The sequence below is a fragment of the Gymnogyps californianus genome, chromosome 3, assembly GCF_018139145.2.
Source record: "Gymnogyps californianus isolate 813 chromosome 3, ASM1813914v2, whole genome shotgun sequence".
Lineage (NCBI taxonomy): Eukaryota > Metazoa > Chordata > Aves > Accipitriformes > Cathartidae > Gymnogyps > Gymnogyps californianus.
This window is the reverse complement of record NC_059473.1, coordinates 68,054,138-68,073,836: the sequence shown is the minus strand read 5'-3', so window position 1 is coordinate 68,073,836 and position 19,699 is coordinate 68,054,138. Positions and strand designations below refer to the sequence as shown.

General features: G+C 42.9%; 1 protein-coding gene across 1 annotated transcript in view; it reads right to left on the bottom strand.

Moving 5' to 3' along the window:
* Positions 1-13,962: 13,962 nt before the first annotated feature.
* THEMIS (thymocyte selection associated) overlaps positions 13,963-19,699 on the bottom strand; it is a 77,310-nt gene continuing 71,573 nt past the window's right edge. Inside the window, exon 6 of the mRNA XM_050894847.1 lies at positions 13,963-14,123. Within this exon, the coding sequence (XP_050750804.1) occupies positions 13,963-14,123 (161 nt within the window). The remainder of the gene's footprint in view (positions 14,124-19,699) is intronic.

Genomic DNA, 19,699 nt, shown 5'->3' with positions numbered 1-19,699 from the left:
GATCATTCGAAACTTTTCTTTGAAGTTCTGATCCAAAACCAATGCCTTGACTGCTTCCCACCAAAGCTGCTATTTTGCAGACCAGCTGCAATCAAATTTGAAGCTTTCAGGCTTATCAGATTAAATGCTTGAGTACAGATGGATTCCCTCGGTATGCTGCTTTGCAACAAGTGCGTGCCTCATGCAGTACTGTGGAGCCAGTCCTGAGAAGTCCTGAAGCAAATGAGCTTATTCTGTAGCAGCTCTTACATGACCAACGGAGATTTCTGGTATTTGATTCATTTCACTTACCTCAAGAAAACATTGATCTATCTATTGATTTATGTGATTACGTAGTCTGTATAGCCGCAAGTTGCTTTTCTGTTCCCCCACATCTAACCCTTCTCATTGCAGCGTGTCATACGTTAGATTTGATTACTGAGGAAGAGATGCATTCGCACTGTTCGCACTCCCAGCGCCTGGCACACTCAGACCCAAGTGCTGATCCCAGTCTTCTGGGTGATAACATATATTGGGAATTAATTACAGTAACTTGGCATCGGAGGTTGTGGGGAAGTGGGACAGGGGTCCTGCAGGCAGACAGGGGTTGAAGTTTCTGAGGAAATCTCCTGACTTGGATCCTCCATCCTTATGAAAACTTCCCCTAGAGAGCAGGCATGGCTGGAGCTCCCTTTCCGTGGTGGAGAGCAGAGGATGGCGATACAGCCGCTGCCTGCTGCATCCTATCAATCAGATTATAGTTTGCACTACAGCATAGCCAAAAATGACACAAGCCTTAGACTCCTAGGTCAAAATAAGGGAAAGCGGCTTTGCTTTGCCACCATGTTAGGTCTGCGCCACATGGACCTAGCATCTCAGCTGGTAACTCTGTCCCATACCCCTCACTCGGAAGGAGGGATGCTGGAGCACATGGTTTCACTCTGTTGCGCCCACGTAATACACCTCACTCGTAGCCTTTGTAGCGACAGCCTTCCTGACACAAGTGCAACGGCCGAAAGTTTGCCGCGGACGTCAGGGACTCCCGGCTTTTCCCCCAGCGCCAGAGTGGCGGGAAGAGGCTCCCGCAGCCTCGGTAGCAGCTGAGCAAGGGCCTTTCCAGCAGGGACTCTCCGGCAGGCACCTTCCGAGCCTGCCCTTAAGAGCCCCCACCCTCCCGCCGAGGCAGGAGCGCGGTGCCGGGGAGCGCGGCCGTGCCGCGGGGGGAGCCACAGGGCACGGCGCGGCCGCGCCGGCGGGCGGCCCCGGGGCTGGGGGAGCGGCCCCCGAGGATGCGGCTGCGGCTGCGGCTGCGGCTGCGGCAGGGGGTCCCCACGCCTGCAGGCGCCGTGCGAGGGAGCCCAGCGGCAGCCTGAGAGGCGATGCCACATACACCCGGCAGCGCTCTCCATAGGAAACGGCCAGCCGGGGTGTGCCCGCCGGGCACAAGCCCTCGGTGTCTCTTCGTGCTGCTGGTCCAGCTCAGCTCCAGGCAGCGGGAGAAACATCAGCTCCTCGGGAGCCTCCACGCCTCCTGAATTATTAGCCGGATAGCAAGCAAACGAAGGGAAAGAAAATTATTATTTCTGTCTTTCCGTGCCACTTTCCCGGTTTGATTGGTCCTTTCTCCCCAAACTTGCACGATATATGCACTGCAAATTAAGAAATAATTACCAAGACATTGAGCAGTTAAACACCGTTCTGTCCTTTAATGTCCCGGGACAAAGGTTTTAATTATTCATTGTCATTTTATGGATAAACTCTTAATGTACCATCATTAGCTAACAATTTTCAAAGGAAATACATTAATGAGGTCTAAGAAAATGTGGGAGTTTTTTCCTTAATTACCTGGTTCATAGATCAGAGTAATTAGATTCCAACAGACTTTAGGTATAATCTAAAAGTAATTACCACAGCTGCCAGCTGTTAAAATATTAAGTTAACTGTGCTCCGGAAAAGTTTGGAAAAAAGATTTGACCTTTTCTGTGGTTAAACTTAGATTCAACCTAAGGTGCACTTTGAGAAAACAAAAAGAGCCATTAATACAAATAGTGAAAACAAACTTACAAACTGCAAACTGCTGCACTTGAGGGGATATTTGTAACACATTTTTAAAAAGCAAATATCTCCTTACCTGAATTTATGATAACATTAGGAAATACTTCCAGTATTTTGAAAAAGAATCATCTTTCTCAATACAGCATCAGGCATTTATGTATTTCAGATACTTTGTCCTAATCCAGCATGCCAACCAGTCAGGCAAAGTCTTTGGAAACTGGCCGGCAATTGCACTTTGGAGGTTGATGCGTGTATAAAAGTTTAAACAAAGCACAGGATGGTAGATTCTTACAAGCAGAGCAGATCCAGCTATCTTGAAACAGAAAAGATGAATCCTAGTAAGAAAATATATGGGTATCAGAAACTAAGCAGAGAGAAAAGTATCAAGAGAAGGCAGTACAGGTATGGTAGGATGTCTCTGGAGAAGGATGGGAGAGCACTGGAGGAGCCTGCTTGCTAGTTAGAGCTAGCAAAAGCTGACAACTACCAAAGCAGAGGTTTGCCCAGCAAGGAGGACTCACAAAGTAGAAGGGGTTTTCTTACTCAGCATCAGTCTGGGGTTTTCAGCCCTGTTCTCATGCCTTTTACAAGTGTAAACTCTTCGCTGAGGACTGCTTGGCATTAAGCAGGGCCAGTTTCTGTTTGACAGAGGTGCTATTAGAAGAAAGCATAAACACAACTGGCTGCAGCTCCGGAAAGCCGGGAAGTTAAACTTCTATACGCACTTGCAAATAGTGAGCCTAAGGGGATTGAAACAAACAACATTTGGGAGGGAAGGAGGGAAGGTTAGAAATGGACACATGATAAAAGAAGGACTTGGGAGAATGAAAGTCCACCAGGAAAGAGCCTGACCTTCCTCAGAGCTTGGGCAATAGTGCTGAACCCTGCTCCCCTCCCACAGTTCTGCGGGGCTGATGGGGAACCACTGCCTTCCTCTCCTGAGTCTACTCTACTTACACCCAAGGTCATCCAGGCTCATTTTAGGCAAGTCAGCTCCTTATTTCTGAGAGATGTGCAGTTTTCAGTGCCTTTCCTACAGGAGTTGGATTTCTGAGGAATGGCCAGAAGTGAGGTTCTTGTCCTTGCCTATGTGTTTGCAACTGGGAGCACAGCCGCTGCAAAATGGACCTGTGCTTTACCAAATATTCCCCTGAACTGGCACATAATAGACATATGTAAGGGCTGACCCCTTCAGTAATCTCCCTTTTTGTTCCATAAGGGGAATGGCACCCTTCCCCTTCTCTAGGAAAAGTATCTCTCTTCACAGAGCTGTAAGCAGGTATCAGCAGTCACTTCTTTAACTTTCTTAGGTATCGAGACATAGAGTTTACAGGGCCTACATGCAAAGAAGTTGTTAGCAGAAATGCAGAAAAACATTCTTCTTTTTCAAGCAGGAATTGGATTCTTGGGTTTCCCCTTCCCTATGATCCCTAATCTGTGCAGAATTACTTGGGCTCTCTTCCTTTCCAGCCTATGCTCTTTAATGCATAATTAAGTGCTTTTTGCTGGTGGGAAAAAGCACTCTTCTCTACACCTGCCAGGTATGGAGGGAGAGCAAAGAGGTTCTTGCCCAGTGCAGCCTTTAACCTGGCAGCTAGGAGGTTCTGCTGGGAAGCAGAAGATGTAGATTTGGACCCTCCCAGAGAGAAAACAAAACTGAACCTAGTGTAAGTACTTTAACTGTTAGTGCACAACATTAAAAAATATCGACATTTCCCAAAAGCAAACTGCTCAGCTATGTTTTCAGACCAGGGCATGTTGCCTGCCCCTTCTCGGCAGGGTGTTGTGAGCTGTGAACCTCCAGTTCCCACTACTGAAGGCGGTGAGATTCAAAATGATATACTCTTTTTACAACATTTCCCTCACCCTAACCTCAGCGGCTCCAGGAGGAGCATGTTGTCTTTTTCTGATCATATGTTGAGCCTTCATATACAGAGTGCAAAGAGCTGGCACCTGAAAAAGGTCTGAATTTTACTTCAGTTTAATTTTTGAAGAAAAATCCTGGCTTGATACTGCCTCTCCCACTGCCATTTCATTTTTGCAGTGATGCTGGACATCAGAGCACTTGCTGGGCTCTGTTCTATTTAAGTTTGAAGTGCTTACAGCCCATATCCACAGAGGCATTTGGGCTCCTAACACCCAATAGGATGTTTTTGATATGATTTAAGAACTTGAATACGCTCGGAGATCTGAGCCTAAACTCATTTTGGATCTAATCTTCTGTACTACAGATGAGATAAAATGGGCCATGAGGCATCTTAAGAACAACTTGCATGGCATGAAGTGCAGCGCTGTACCAGGCAGGGGCTGGTAAGGATCTCTAGGAGAGCCCAGGGGCTGCAGACCTGCCAGACTGTACCGGCTGGAAAGGGCTGCTCCAGCTGGGAAGCACAGACAGTCATTCAAAATGGGGCTTATAGGATGAGGAATGGAGGCAGAATCACATAAAAATTTGTTACAAGGCATTTATACATACTTAAAATATGACTCTATTTATGTAACATGCTTATCCAGAAAAAACATGATAATCTTTTAAAGTTTTTTAACTGCTTCATGCCTAACAAAACTCTCCAGGACAGAAAATGCAATGAAATGAAATCCTTAATGTCTCTCACTTCCTTCTGCAAACCATTTGTAGCTGTGGGAAAGAGTTGCATGAACTGTTCGTGCATATGTTTGCAGGGAAGGACTGCGGCAGGTATGGTGAGACAGATAGCGGCAGTATAAACTTTGTGGACTGGAGAAAAGCGTCATTTTAGAAAGAAATGCTGTTTCTACCTCTCCTTTCATGTGATGTTAGGCCCCAAAATACTAACAACAGATGTGATCACTGAACCTAAGGAGAACAGGCAGCTGGAACAAGGCGGAAAAAGGAGAAGAGTCTTTTTGCTGACAACGTAGCTGCAGTACCATGTGGGGCAACCCCCTGAGCCCTGCTCAGACCCTTCCTCTGCGCCGTGAGGACCAGGGGGGTTACGGAGGAGCTGGTATAGTTGCAAGAAAGAAAGATCATCACTTCTGAGGCTGCCCTAGGAAGAGCTAAGCAAGCCCTGCCACTTTCTGAGGCTGGCCTGAGCCTCCAGCTGCCAGCGCTGCTGCGCCCAGAGCCGCAGGGACAACATCACAGAGAGCATGGGGATAAGGCACTTGTACGTACAGGCATTTCTTAAATCCTGGCAGGATCAGGCCCTCGAGACACCATGTAGCTGTTTCCACATACTCCCAGATCTTAACACACATGAGGAATTTAGAGTTACATGAGAACACAAAAACAGCCGGACTGAGCTATCCATCCCCGCACCCCCTCTCTGGCGGTGGCCAGCAGCAGTGGACTAGGGCAAGAGCAGCAGCAGCAAGGCAAAGGCAGGGTAATCCTTTCTCCCACCCAGCCTGCCAGCAGCTGGCAGTCTGCACTTAGATCAGACCCACACGGTTCTTCAGTCCCAGAGAATGAGTTGTAAAAGGCTATCCTAGAAGATACAAAAAACTCAGAAAAGAGGCAGAGGAAGCTCATCAAAGAGATGCATTATTGCAAAGCACAAGAACACTCCCAGCACACAGGCACATTAAAAAAAGGAGGGAGGACTGCCACTAATACACGAAGTAGAAGCAAGAAAACTCTTTCTCTTTGGAGACTATCAGTTTTAATATGGTGTCAAGGAGTCAAAAGTTAACATGGTACAGGCACATCAAAGTGAAAAAATGTTAGGAAAACACTTGGGCAGTCTTAGGAGAGGTAGGAAAAGTATCATACGCATTAAGTGAAGAGATAGCAAGAATAAACAGCGGCTTCTTATTGAAGAGTGTGGTAGATAAGCGTTTGGTTGACACATTGTATTTAAACAAAAGAGCTTTTGGCTTTTAAAGAAGAATGCAGGGAGAAGATTCTTCTTATCTTCCCAGGCACAAAGGCTGGATATATAAAAAATGTTCATGTTGATCATCCAAACAGAAAATGCCATCTCACTAAGGGCTTATGCACACATGGAGTGCTGTGGAAGCAGCTGCTCCTGAGCAGGCCTTCAGTGAGAACACACTGGAAATACTTCTTAGCATTAAAAGAGATAAGCTTTTGACATAACAAGTCTGTGCAAAAGCTTATGCCAATCTTTTGCAAAGCAAATATCTTATTATTTAAATACACTTGTATTCTTTTCAGGCATAGCGATCATGGTCTGTGTTCAGCTGAAAATGGCTTTCCCCTCTTGAATGCAGTCTTCTTGAGCATTGATGTCTGGGAATGATAACCAGGTCCCTCAAGGATCGTGATGACATTATAGCTTTGTCAAACATGTATTAGCAAACAGTACAAAATCACTGTGGTCATCTGTACAGCATAAAGGAATCACAATTCTTATTAAGTTTTAAACATTGAACACGAGCCTTTTACTAGGATCTTACTTCATGCCTCCTCCCTCCCTTCTGCTTTCCCCAGCAAGACTGGATGTCCTTTCCTCACAGCACAGCATGACGGCCTCTCTTCCATGTCAAGTACTGAATGCAAATGCCACTGTCCCTCCGCTTCATGTAAACCGAACAGCCAGGCCAGTTCTCATTTCTGTGATAGGATACGATATTGGCTTATGTGCCTGAGGAAAAGATACCGGAGATATCTCTGTTACTAATATATTTACAAGGTTCATAAAATCTGCCACCTTTACTCAGATGAATAAAACTCATTGAACTCAATGAGGTTGAATATACAAGACAGGATTGTTGCACGTGACAAGGGCAGCAGAACCAGACTCCTTATGTGACAGGATCTGTGCAAAGAAGAGAAATTGCTTCTTTGGAAGCACTTTAAAGGGACAAAGTTGCAAAAAGGGCTGATAAGTCTTGGGTTTTTTCACCAACTAGGTCCCAAATGCTTTTACAGAATGTCTTGAAAGAAGCTTAGGTTTGTTGGGAAAGTAACTGCATCCCACCCTGTTCACATCCATCCTAACACCTAGAGCAACCAACGAGTGCCTGTTTTTTTCTAGGCTTTCTCAGCCTCTCCTTGTATGTCAGATGTTCCAAGTCCTCAGTCAACTTCATGGCCCTTTGTTGGACTTGCTCCAGTATGTCCACATCCTTCTTGTACTGGGGAGCCCACAACTGGACACAGCACTTCAGGTGTGTGGCCTTGTCAGTGCTGAGCAGAGGGGAAGAGTCACCTCCCTCGACCTGCTGGCACCGCTCTGCCAGTGTAGCCCAGGAGGCTGTTGGCTTTCCTCTCCTTTCTAGCTGCAGAAGTCAGGCTTCTGGTACTTTAGTGAAGGAAAATTGTGGTAGTAACATATCATATCTTTCAGACATCCAGCAGACGACAACATCACATTCAGTAGAAAAAGAAAAAAAAGTCAGTAAAATACACAACAAATTCCTTTTATTCAAATACCAGACTGCATTTGCTGGCATAACAAACCGGGCTGTTTTGAGCTACTACAAAGAGAAATACAGATTTTTGTGAAAAATGCTTAAAACGTATTTCAAATACCCGCAAGTGATGTGTCAGCCAGTTATAAGTTTTGTACACACCTGCAAGCCTCTGTATTCACTAGTGATATGCAAAATGCTGTATGCTATATATGCATGGAATCAAAGCACTCTGAGCGATATTCTTAATACTTAAATTGTAACTGATTTTAATGAGGATGAACATTTATCTTGAATAAATTAAGGTGAGACAATATGGAGAAATTCTAAATTAATTTGCATTAGTGAAAATTAATCATTCAGTAGAATTTTAATAGGCAAGTCTGAAGATACTATACTGTCTGCTCAAAAAGACTTTTTCTTTAAAGTATATTAAGGCATTTTTGTGAGCATTTGCTTTTTAACTCCTCAGTAGGACTAAAAATATGGTATGTCTAGGCTTTCTAAACATGTTCCCTTTCTCCACCCTGCTGTCTGGGATTTATGCATATGCCACTCTGATCAAGCTGCTGTTGAGTCTGGAAACTCTTGGCACATCAACTGTGTATTTACACATCAGTTCTCAATAGTTTTCCCTGAGAGTCAAAGCACTGCCAGAGGGGTATGCACTTGCCCTAGATCTAACACTTCTAGATACACAGCGCTCGCGATGCATGCGCTGCCCAGTTCTTATTCTTATATGCCACAAACGATGAGTATCAGACTCGCTCTGCCAGAACACGAGGACTAGGTCCAGTGCCACCCAATGATGTTAAGCACACTCTACCTGTGGAGCTCGTATGATTACACACAGCGACCCCAGACAGGAATACGGCAGCTCTAGTATCAGCACCAATTACGTGCTCACTGCCAAGCCCACTGAGATGCTCGTCGGCGCAAGCAGAGGCTCTCCCTGCCGCTGCTTGGCACTCACAGGCTAGGGGCAGGGCACAAAGGGAGGTCCCTCCTTCTGGGCCAAGGAGGTCTTGTATCCCTTCAGATACCATGTAATCATTTGGCTCTCATTTTTCATTCTCAGAAGTATAACTAAAAGGAAATCCTTCAAAGCAAACACTTGTTTTGTTTAAAAAAGGAGAAGAGATCACGTTCCTGTGCCCTCTCTCCCGTGGGGTAGTGTTGGCCTTTCACACGTGATGCAGAGAGGCACCTGGGGCTGCCTCTTCCCCCAGACGCTTGTGTGGGAACACGGGTACCACAAGGTGCAGGTGAAGCTCTTCAGCACTGCTTTTCCCAGACATGTTAAAGAGAGGCAGCATGTGCCTTTTTCTCAGTTGGGAGGGCTGGCACGAACACTACTCTTTCAACTCCAGCTTCTGTCCTTCCTTCCTGGCTGTGTTTTCAGCAAATTGCTGAACATTATAGCAAAATATACTGCTCTAGTGTGATTCTAGATAACTTAAGCTGTGCAAGGGGTTATGGAGATGGCAATGCTATCTAATTTAGGCACCCCTGGTCTTCTGAATAGCACTTACCTCTCGGAGTGGTAAGTGCTATTGCTTTCCAGGGTGAATTACTTGTGGTGCAACGGTACTACTTATGCAATAAAGCATTGCTCATCATCTGAAAGTGTGGCAGAATCTGGCCGTTTGCAATTTTGAGCCTTAACCTGAAGCATATGTGACTGGCTAAAGAAATGGACATTCACCTTAGACAACCCTTCATTCCCCTCTCTCCCCTTCCCTCCTCCTCCAAAAACCAAAGGAAAAAACCATACAGCTGCTTCAGTAAGGGATGTTCCTTTTACATATGCCCTACAGTGGTTCAGAAAATCAACGGGTATTTCAGGTGCAATAAGAATGAAGGATTGGACTTGGCATCATTATCTGAATTCATGAATAAATATGTACAGAAGAATTTTGTCCCTTCAAAGGGTCATGAGACATTAGCTGGTTTGACTTCTTATTTAGGACGAGTAAGCAGTTTAGTTTCTCAGGGGATTATTATAGTTAAATTACAGCCTCATATACTCTTCATGAGACAAAAGGAGACTTTCATAAGCAGCCTTTTCTTACAGTTGCGGTCGATCTTAATATGTGAAGGACACAGCTTCCTATTTGTTTCCAGTTAATTTCAGAATTATTTTGCTTCAGATGTCTCTGAAAACAAACAAAACAAAATGACAGGGTGAAACAGGAAACCTTTACATTTGGATATAAAAATTACACAGAGAGTGCAGGTGAATGAGCTCTTGAGTCAAATTAATGGCTGCAAGTTAGGGCTCATCTGTGCCGTAAAATGGTTTGTCAGTACAATTATACCAGCAATCCCAAGACTACAGCAAAAATAAAGCTAATATATGACTCCGACACAGCTATGCCAGCAACTTTGCCTAAGCGTGTGAAACACATGCCAGTAAATTTTTCTTGTACTAGTATAGCTTATGCAGTTTAGGGAAATGTTTGACCTATACAGGGCGAAAGAGCTCATTTAGTCAGTGTAAGCCGTGACTCCAGCAAAAAGTTTTCCTGGTGTTTCTCCAGTGTGGCTACACCCCTGATGCCTGTGTCGTGTTGCTGGTCTGGCAGACATGGGAGAAGAGATACCCCCCTCTTGGAGAGAGGCTTCCAGTGGGTGTGCCCGGGGGCTTGGGTAACAGAGATGCAGGCCTGGAGGGAAGTTAATTAATAACTTGATTAATATTTAATGGCAATATGCCAGGGTGCTAAGACTTCACCAGTGGGCTCTGTTCCCAGCTCTGCCACACTACAAACACACGTATTTTAATCTGCCCTCTAGGGGAAAGGCAAGACCTGTGCATGTAGGATGAACATCTAGATAATCACGGTACTCTGGTAGTCTTCCCTGCCTTTATGGTCTCTCTACAACTGCTTTGAGACAGGCTGCTTGAAGTCCTGCCTGTGTCAAAGCTAAGAACTGAATTGCAGCTCTCGGAGCAGCACACTATTTCTTTGCTCCCTCTCAACTTTTCCTTCCTTCTGTAATCACCATTGATTGCACCCTGGGAAAAAAGCATCAGTTTGCACATTAGGGAAAAGTGAAAACACCAGGCAGTAGAAAAATTACCTAACAATGAAAATTAGCAAAGTAGGTGATGCCCCCAAATCTGCATTGAAAACTACTTAAGAAGAGGGGGACTTTCAAAAGTTCTGAGAACATACAACTCCAGTCATGGATTTGGGTTCCTCACTCCAATATCCCTGAGGCTACAAAGTTTACCTCAGCCTTTCAGCCAGAGGCAAGGGGAGCTACGAAAGAAACAGCTAGCTTAGAGGGTCAGTGGTATGAAAGCTCCAGAGAAATGTCTTAGAAAAACAGTACAAAAGCATTAATGAAGATGCGGTGGGGTCAGAAAGGTTGGTTTTCATTTGTAGCACTGTCTCTAGCTTTCAGTTATGTGGGAACCTACATCTCAGCACAACCAAGGTAAAAAAAAAAAATGTTGCACCTCAATCTGTTTCATAAAAGTACTTTAAAAAAAATCAGTACAAATTGAAAATAAAGAAAACTACTTTGTCCAAACAAAACCACCTCAGCTGTTGAGCTCATGACAAGAGGAAAACACAGCTGTGTAGTTTTTTCATTCCCTACTGCATTTCTCTCTCTTTTCTACCTTTCCTTTTTTGGCTCCTATTTAATAGGCACCCAGGCTTACTCAGCTGAGACCATTCCTTTTCCAGCACTTGTGTGAAGTTCAAGTCCAGAAAGCAATGTCCTGAAACAGCCTGACACCAGTAATCGTTTTCAGCTCTCCAGGTAGCTGGACCATGTTGTTTCTGTCCTTTTCCAGCCATGAGGATACAAGCAGCTATCAGCACTGGAGACAGAAGCTGCCTTCTCTGGTTTTGCTGCTGTTTGTTGTTGTTGTTGCTGCTCCTGCATGCCTCCATTTCGTTTTCTTTTGCAGGGACACGGGATGAGACAGTATAGCAGCACGAGAGATATTCCAGTTCATTGCAATGAACCTTCTCTCTCCCCCTTTTTCTCACACCCAAGAAAAACCACTGTTGACATCTTTAATGCCTTCTAAAAGGCTGTCAAACTGAGGGCTTTCCTCATAAAAAAAAAATCCCCCCAAAAGCAACTCATGGCAGTAAAAGGAAAGAAACTTGTGTTGTTAAAAAGAAAGCCACACATTTTAAATGCTTTCAGCGTTTCTTCTTACTTTCTCTTGAATCTTTAATGAAAGGTTAAAATATGTTAATGGTGGTTGTTGCTATAGCAAGCTCAGGCATCTGTAGTCAAGTCCCTTGTTTAATTGCTTATTGTTCTGGAGTGATGAGGTCATGTTAACATCATTGACCCTCTGGGCACATTTATTCTATCAAAATTAACATAGCAATGACCTGAGGCAAATCTCTGTTCTTTCTTTCTCCCTCCTGCTTAGGGTAAGGACTAGCTCTTACTACTATCATCCTGGCGTTCTTTGGCCCTGATTGTTGAAAGATTTTTTGGGGGCACTGGTGAAACACTGCAAATAATAAATACTGATTTTCTCAAAGTACACCTGACTGTTGAGGTTTACTTCTGTATTTCATTAAAACAATTTTTCCCCCTAATGACTCTATTTAAAAGTAATTTGGATCAATAGATTTAATTTTGATAGATCATATATACCAAATAATTAAAAGTGGATATTCATAAATAGCATAAATATCCTGAGAAAAGGAGGGACCATGGGCGGGAAATGGTTGAGTGGTGAATTCTTGACGTAGAACTAACGTGATCAGATGTTAGGCATTTGGCACAGATGCAAGAGACGACACATTTTTGTGCATGATTTGCCTGTAAGCAAGCCTAAACCAGCTAATTTGGTTATTTTCAATAGCTCCTTCAACCAGCTGTGTAGCATACATGCTGAAAAGCTGATCTTTTAAGCTCCATCCATCATTTTACCTGGTTAGATATTTTATAGGGCTTTTGCCCACATTAAAGGTTAATTTCATATGCCCACATCAAATCCATATTTCTGAAAATGCTCACAAGTGCAAGCACGGAAGCTTGATAGAAATTTTAAGTGCTAGATGAAAGCCATAATAGAGGATTTCTGATGGCTGGGGGGAGACCAGCAGGCTGGAGGAGCTACGTGCTCCTTGGCTAGCTAATGATTTCAGCGGGTGGATACTTCTGTCATCCACCGAGGATGATGATAATTTATGGGATTGCTTCATAATCCAGAACAGACAGTGATCTCCCTCAAGGTGGCAAAGGTCTGTCCTTTCATGTTTTGCTAGAGCCCTCAAAGAAGACAACTAGTAAAGTGAAACCTTGCCTCTATTGATAAGGAGTTTAAAGGGCAGGTGGATAAAGACTTAAAGGAGCTGATGCCACGACAGTAAGTAGTATAATTAGAGGCTGATCCTCTAGGCTGGCATTGCTTCTTGAAACTGTGCTTTTCCCTTAATGCCTATAGTCAAAAGGACTATTTTACTCAAAAGAGAGTTTCATTCTCTCTTTCTCAGCTTCTTTATGTGATAAAGCAAGTCTCCATCCTCAGCGGTATGTGGACTGAGGAAGTAATGCATTATGTGAAACGCCCTACTTTGTTTCATTTTTCAGTCTTTCCTGTAACTTTGGAGTTTCTGTGGCTGTGAGCAGGGAAAGAAATGGCCGCATGGATACCACACATTGCCCTGGATGTCATGTTTCTGAGGGGTTTGAACATTTCAGAAAAAAATAACAGCTTATTTCAGATTCAGTACGCTGCTTAACTCAAATAGAATAGAGAAGTTGCATACCATTTTAAAATAAAAACAAAGTACATTTTGAAATAAAATACCACTTCATAATAAAATCATTTTTAAAATCTCTGAAACACAACATTTCAAGTTTTGCTGGTTTTCAGGGGTTTCTCTAAACAAGAGAAGCAATTCAGCCAAATCAAGTGAAGTTCACAGAAGGTTCAGCTATGAGTGGAAAGAGCTGAGACTACACAGTTTTACTCAGATCTAGAAAAAAAGTCTAATCTGCGTTTAGCTGGAAATGATGCTTGGAGCTTTTTAGAAGCAAAGGCCCTCTTCACTAGCACTTTAAGTCTCTGTAAACTGCCAGAGCAGAACCTTGAGGATTTAGTGAAAACACAGATAATTCTTGAAAGCTTTTTAAGAGACAAACCTTAGTCATGCACAACAAGGCGTCCACTTCTAAAAAGAGGAAAAGGATTGCATTTACAGTACTATAATTTGTTACAGCAAACTGGCACAAATCGGAAAAATTAGACAGGCTTTCAGATAAAAAGCCTTTCTCTGTGTTTTTGTAAGGATGACTGTTGGTCTAATTACGGTTTTGTCTCTATCTGTAAACCTGGTCTTGCCTGTGCACTTCTATCACCAGAACAATGATAGGTACTGCTTTGACAAAGGTGACATCGCTAAGAGTGACAGGGGGTCACAGGTGGCAGCTCAGAGGTGCCCTTCCTGCATTGTTCACAGGATATTCGGGGCAGCTCCCAGGGGAAACCCTCTCTTGTTTTGGGGAGTCAAGGTTGCCGGCCAGTCTGAAAAATCGCTCTGCCCACACTTGTTTGCATTCATAAGCGATCATAGGTCACACTCACCTTCTTCCTTCAGAGAGTGCATGCTTATTTCTAATGGTGGTGTCTTGAAATACTTTTCTTATGTTTTCAATTATGTTTTCATCCACATAGTCGTAGTTGTGCTCTTCCTCCTCTTCCTTTTCTGCCTCACACTTTCCAAGTGCCTTATTTGTTAGACCTGAGCAATTAGCAAAAAATAACTGTAAGGAAATGGAAGACTTTGCCCTTGCTCTGAAAAAGTGTACAATTCATACAGACAACCACAAAAGCAAATAACAAATAAAGCAATGTTCTCCTCACTTTTCTCATTTTCACAGAGATCTTAAATGACTTGCTCAAGTTCCTGAACAATATCGGTGGCAGATCAAGAATGAAACCCAGCTGAGCCTTTTGTAAGAGAGTCTTCGCTCTTAAGAATTCCTATTTCAGTTTTTGTATAATACTTGTACCTCAAAGTCTGTGGGCAAACAGGATAACCTGTTGTCCACTCCCTGCTAGCTGTCCACAAATAACTCTAAGGTTTATTAAAATGATTAAAAAGTGTGATCACTGACAGTGTAAAAGCCAGCAGATAAAATTGTCTGACCATATCAAGAGAAGAGAAGTCCACTTGCCATGTGCAACACATACCATCCCTATTGCAGATGTGCTCCCATGGTCTTGTGTTTCATTGCCTGAAGAGATGAGCCTCTGCAGCTAGGAAACTGTGGTGTTACTTTGGGATTTCCTAGAGCCAGCCCCCACCCCCCGTTTCTTCTTATTCAAAAGGCAACATAACAAACAGAGATGCAGGCTTGAAAGTGGCTTGAGGTTAAAATGAAAAGTTTTGAAATACATTTCTTCATGTCCACCTAGACCAGCCTGAGGCAATACTGAGGACAAACCTCCCAAAAAGCAGCAGCCTTTTCCCAGAAGGGCAGAGACTCTCACGGGAGGCCTCTTTGCAGCTCCAGCGCTGGGGCAGGCTCTGCTCTGAATCTTGGCACAGCAACAGCTTCACATTAAAGCTCACACCACTGAGCTACAGGCTGCTGCCAGAAGGCCCTAGGGTCTGCTCCCCTGCCTGGGTGGTCCTACTGCTTCCCTGGGGCTAGTGGTAGCTTCACAAGATGCATGGGACCACTGGTCACATGGAGCAGGATCCCACAAGGATCAGTCACTGAGTGCCCCACATCCCCCATCCAGAGCCACCACATCCCTTGGTCCGGGTCATAGCGGGGAAGAGCCAGGCAGCAGTAGGACCAGCCAGGGCTGAGGCAGCAGCACAGAAGTTCCCCTACCAGGAGGAGCTCACCCTTGGGGTTTATCAGGAAGCCTCACATTTAATGGAGCTGAGAGAATACTGTGTTTCTAAAGCAAAAAGTTTCACCTGAAACGGCAAAACAGTGTGAAACACTGCTTTTGGTACAGCTGCTCCTGGTTGTTTAATTTTCTACGACATAACCTGAAACAACCTGCAAATGTGCACAAGGTTTCACAGCCTATCTGATCTCCCAGCAAGTCTGTGCTTGTCAAACAGGTGCTTCTTTATGGGACTGAGCTTCTCAAACAAGAATCCTCCCCAGCTTACTCTTGTGACCATCATGTGCCCCTTCACCAAGAAAATAGCTGTATGTTCTGTCAGCAGTCTCCAAACCCCCCTTGTGTTCCTCCTGAGACTCTCCGTAGCTGAGGTGTCTCTCCCTGAAAAACTGGCTAGGACTCATTTCTTTCTGAGGTTGTGATTCTCTCCTTTATAGATTTTTTAAGGCCAGAAATAACCATTAAGTTAATCAAGCAGCTGTCTGGCCACACCAGCACAGAGTTTATCATAGATCAATTTACCTACAAGTCCCCCTGCTACTTTTTAGGAATGAGTAAATTAGTAAAGTATTTCCAGATCTAGGCATCAAAAGGAAAAAAAAAACAAACCAAACCCCCAAATATATGATGAGAAATTTAATGAAGATCTCACTCACACATGTGGCCACTATCTTGTTAATAAGCATTTCCAGGTTTGTAGTTCATTTGCAAGTTGACTGTGTTTGATATCAGTGAAAGTAAACTAATGAATAAAACAGGCAATGAAAGAATAAGATAATCCCTGTGATTCAGCAAGGGAAATATTGTTTGTGCACTTAGACTTGCTAATATGGATATAAAGTACAGATTGCTCATGGATGGCATAACTAGACTTTCTTCTTTCCCAAACACACGCAAACAAAATGCTATGCTTCTAAGCAAGACAGCTCAAGGAGAAAGGAAATTAATGTCATCAGGGCAGACTAAATCATAGCTGTCCCCAGTCCCAAACCTGTGTAGGATGCCTTCTGAAATGTATATATTTACACTTCAATAAAGCATTAAGCAATGAATGGGACAAGCTGAACGATCCCAAGAGGATTCTGAACAGTGAAATCAATGCAATTTGCTTCCCTGTTTGAAAAAACATCTATTAGCCTCAACACTGAATTACCGAATCAGATGTGCCATCTCAGCCTGCTAACAAAACAAGGCTTATGTCATCGTGCTGTCTATCCATCCATCTGTCAATCTCTTCAGTACTTTTAAAAGTTTTTTTGCCAATTTCAGTCAGATTTGAAAAGGGGGCAGAAGTCTCAACGTGGTTACAAAAGCGAGAGTTGAATTAGTTTCTCTATTGAAAGAAAAGCGTGCAGAACACAGCTGTTATACACTCCATTTGGCAGCAGACAGCAGGATAAATCAGCGTGTGCATATTGGTTGGCCACTCAACACACACATAGCTCCAGACCTGCTCTTTTTCATTTGATAGGAGTGCCATAAGGAGAGTTTTGGTTATTATCAGGGAAGGGGGAGAGGAGCAGTAGAGGACAACAGACCTGAATACTTATTAAACCAAATTTCATTAATTCTGCTCTTCCTGGAACAATTTGTATAATTACATTTGCCTTTATAGTGGAAGGGTAATGCTCTGCAGACTAAAAATTTCCATTTATCTCACTTGTATCCTCGAGTGAGTAGGATTTGGGTTTTTTTCCCCTTAGAATATACTTGCTGTTTTTTCACAAATTTCAAGGTCACAAACAGTTGTTATAACTCTCCATTCTGCCCTCCTTCAAAATGTAGGCAGTAGAAGTAACCCAACCCATCAGGACCCTTGCTTGAATGAAGCCAGTGCTAGAAACCCCAACTCATGTACATACAAGGCTGCACACCTAAACGCCCCTGGCTGTGACCATAACACAGTTTTATAGCTGTGGTAAATATTTCGGTTCAGGATTTATGCTGCATAGATTAACATTCAACCACATAATAACACTTAGTGTTTATTTATGCCTAACTTGAAAACAATAGTTGTGAATGATTATGTGCAATAATATTGTGAACTAAACACGGTAGAACCACATCCTTATTTCTGCACATTACTTAAGTGAAAATGCACAGAACTGAAGGCATATGCATAAGCCAAAGTGGTTTTATGAACAGTAGCATTTTATTTGCTGTGGGCCTGGTTCTGATGCTCCTCAGTGCTAATGAGAACTAATTCCTTAGGGAGTGCTACTAAAAGCTATTCAGCGATAGCAGAATCAGAGCCCATAAAACTAATGGGCTGTTCCTTGAGCTGATATCCATCAACCATTCCTTCACGTGATGATGTAGCATATCTTTAAAAACTGTGAAGTGCCACAATCAAAATATTTCATATGCACTGTAGGGTTACAATTCATGTATGGGTAATGTTTATCTCCCTCTGGAATCTACTAACCCATTGTTTGGAAAAGTTTAATCTTAAATTTAATCTCTTAAAAAATCTTAAATTTCCTAAAAGAGACATCTGTTGACCTCTTTCACTATCCTTTTATTTTTTAATTTTCTTCTTTGTCACTTCTTTTCTTGTCTATCTTGCTGGTTTTATTGAATTCTTAGAGACACTAATTTCCACTGTTGCGCTACTGCCTCTTTTTGTAAAAGAAATCCTCAGTGTATCATCAACAGCTGTTGCAGATGAGAAACGGTTGCCACAAGTTTTAAACAATCACGTATTTCAGGCCTCATCATACCTTCCTGAAGGAGAAGGGCCCAGGGCACCGTCACGCACCCCTCCAGGCTCCCAGCTGCTGCTCCGTGCAGGGCTGGTGGAGCTGGGGAAGGGCTGCAAAGCCGGACAGCACTGCCAGAGAGCGGGAGAGGTGACTCATGCAAAGTCCCCTTCAGTCACCCTGCACGTAACACTGCAATGCCTCCTCCTTGCAACCACTTCTACAAGCTCCTGCCTGGAACCAATGTGTATTACTGCAATTAAAATCAGTCATATCTAATAAATGAGGGAAATATGTAAGGATTCAGAGCCTATGCTTTCTTTCCTAACTTTCAACAAGTTAGAGTTTGGTTAAGAAGAAAGCTGATTGAAAATGTTTAAATGTAATTTACTAAAGTGTACTCACCATCCTATGAAATTATGTGATCTCCGTATTTTAAGTAATTTTCTTACCTTTTTTTAAACTTATCTCAGAAGATGTGTCAGCCAAGAATAAGTTTTGTGTTCACAGCCCAAAAACCAGGAAAAAGAGTCCAATTATTTTTTTTAAAGATAGTTACAGGACCATAGAAGCCAAAGGATCTAACAACAGTTTTGCCCTAATCAAAGACTGAGCTAAAGTGTGGAAGCTGGAGAGAGTTGTCATACATGCATGCAGTAAAGGATTCCTAATTCATATTGCTTATCCCTATGCACCTAATTCAGAATGCTAATACGATATCCCTGTGATGTCACTGAAGAAAGAACAGCTTTTTCCAAATAAATCAGAATTCTATGTTTTGCTTTAAGTTTATGGGGATATTATGTTTAATTCATTTTAAACAGCCCCATAACCAAATGTATTGCTCTAACTGATGGGACAGCAACCTACAGCACAGGGGCAGGAATTTCTTAAACCATCTTCGTTGCCAGATTTAGTAGATGTTATACGTGCATCCTAAATTGCAATCAGAAGGCCCATTCCTTTTTTTCTTTCTCCAGCCCACTGGCCTCCTAAATCAAGTGCCTAAAGTCAGAATATATAAATATCTTCCCTAAAATATCCTGACATCAATAAACAAAATCAACATAAACACATTTTATTGCAGACTGTAACAATTCCAGAAACCTAAGCCATGAGCAAGAAGATTAGGTAATGTTTTAGAAACTCCACTTAGAATAAATTGCTAGGTTTAAGAAAAGCTGATACAGCAGATTTCTGATGAGAGTTATTATCCTTCAGATATTGCTACTATTTCTAATGAATTCAAACTCAGTCAAATATAAGAAAATAAGATAATATCTTTAGTGGCCAATTCAGGTTTAATTGCAACAGAGGAAAAAGGTTCAATTTCTTAGAAACAAAGATAATAAATCTTATCTTTATTAACATGAACTCTGTAAGGAAAGACAATAGAGGCTTTAAAACTGAAAGAAAAAGATGTTGCTTTTCTTTTCGGAACTATCTGGCCTTTGGTAAGAAATAGTAATTGTCTCTGTAACTGGTTTTTTTGAGAGCACAGATTCAACATCCTTATTAGGGATTTGAAACAGGTTGGTGCTTTGGAGGGTGGCTTAACATTCACCAGTACAAGTTTAAAGATTAGTCAGTGAATGGTGCATTTCCTCCCACTCAAAACCCACAGGAGTGTGTCTGTGTTATTAGTCTTGACATATTTTCTAATCCATTATCTTGTGAATTAGCAGAGCAGAGTATACTCTCTGGAACAAGCAAGCTTGCTGCACGCAACAGTGGACTCATGGGGATCCCTTGG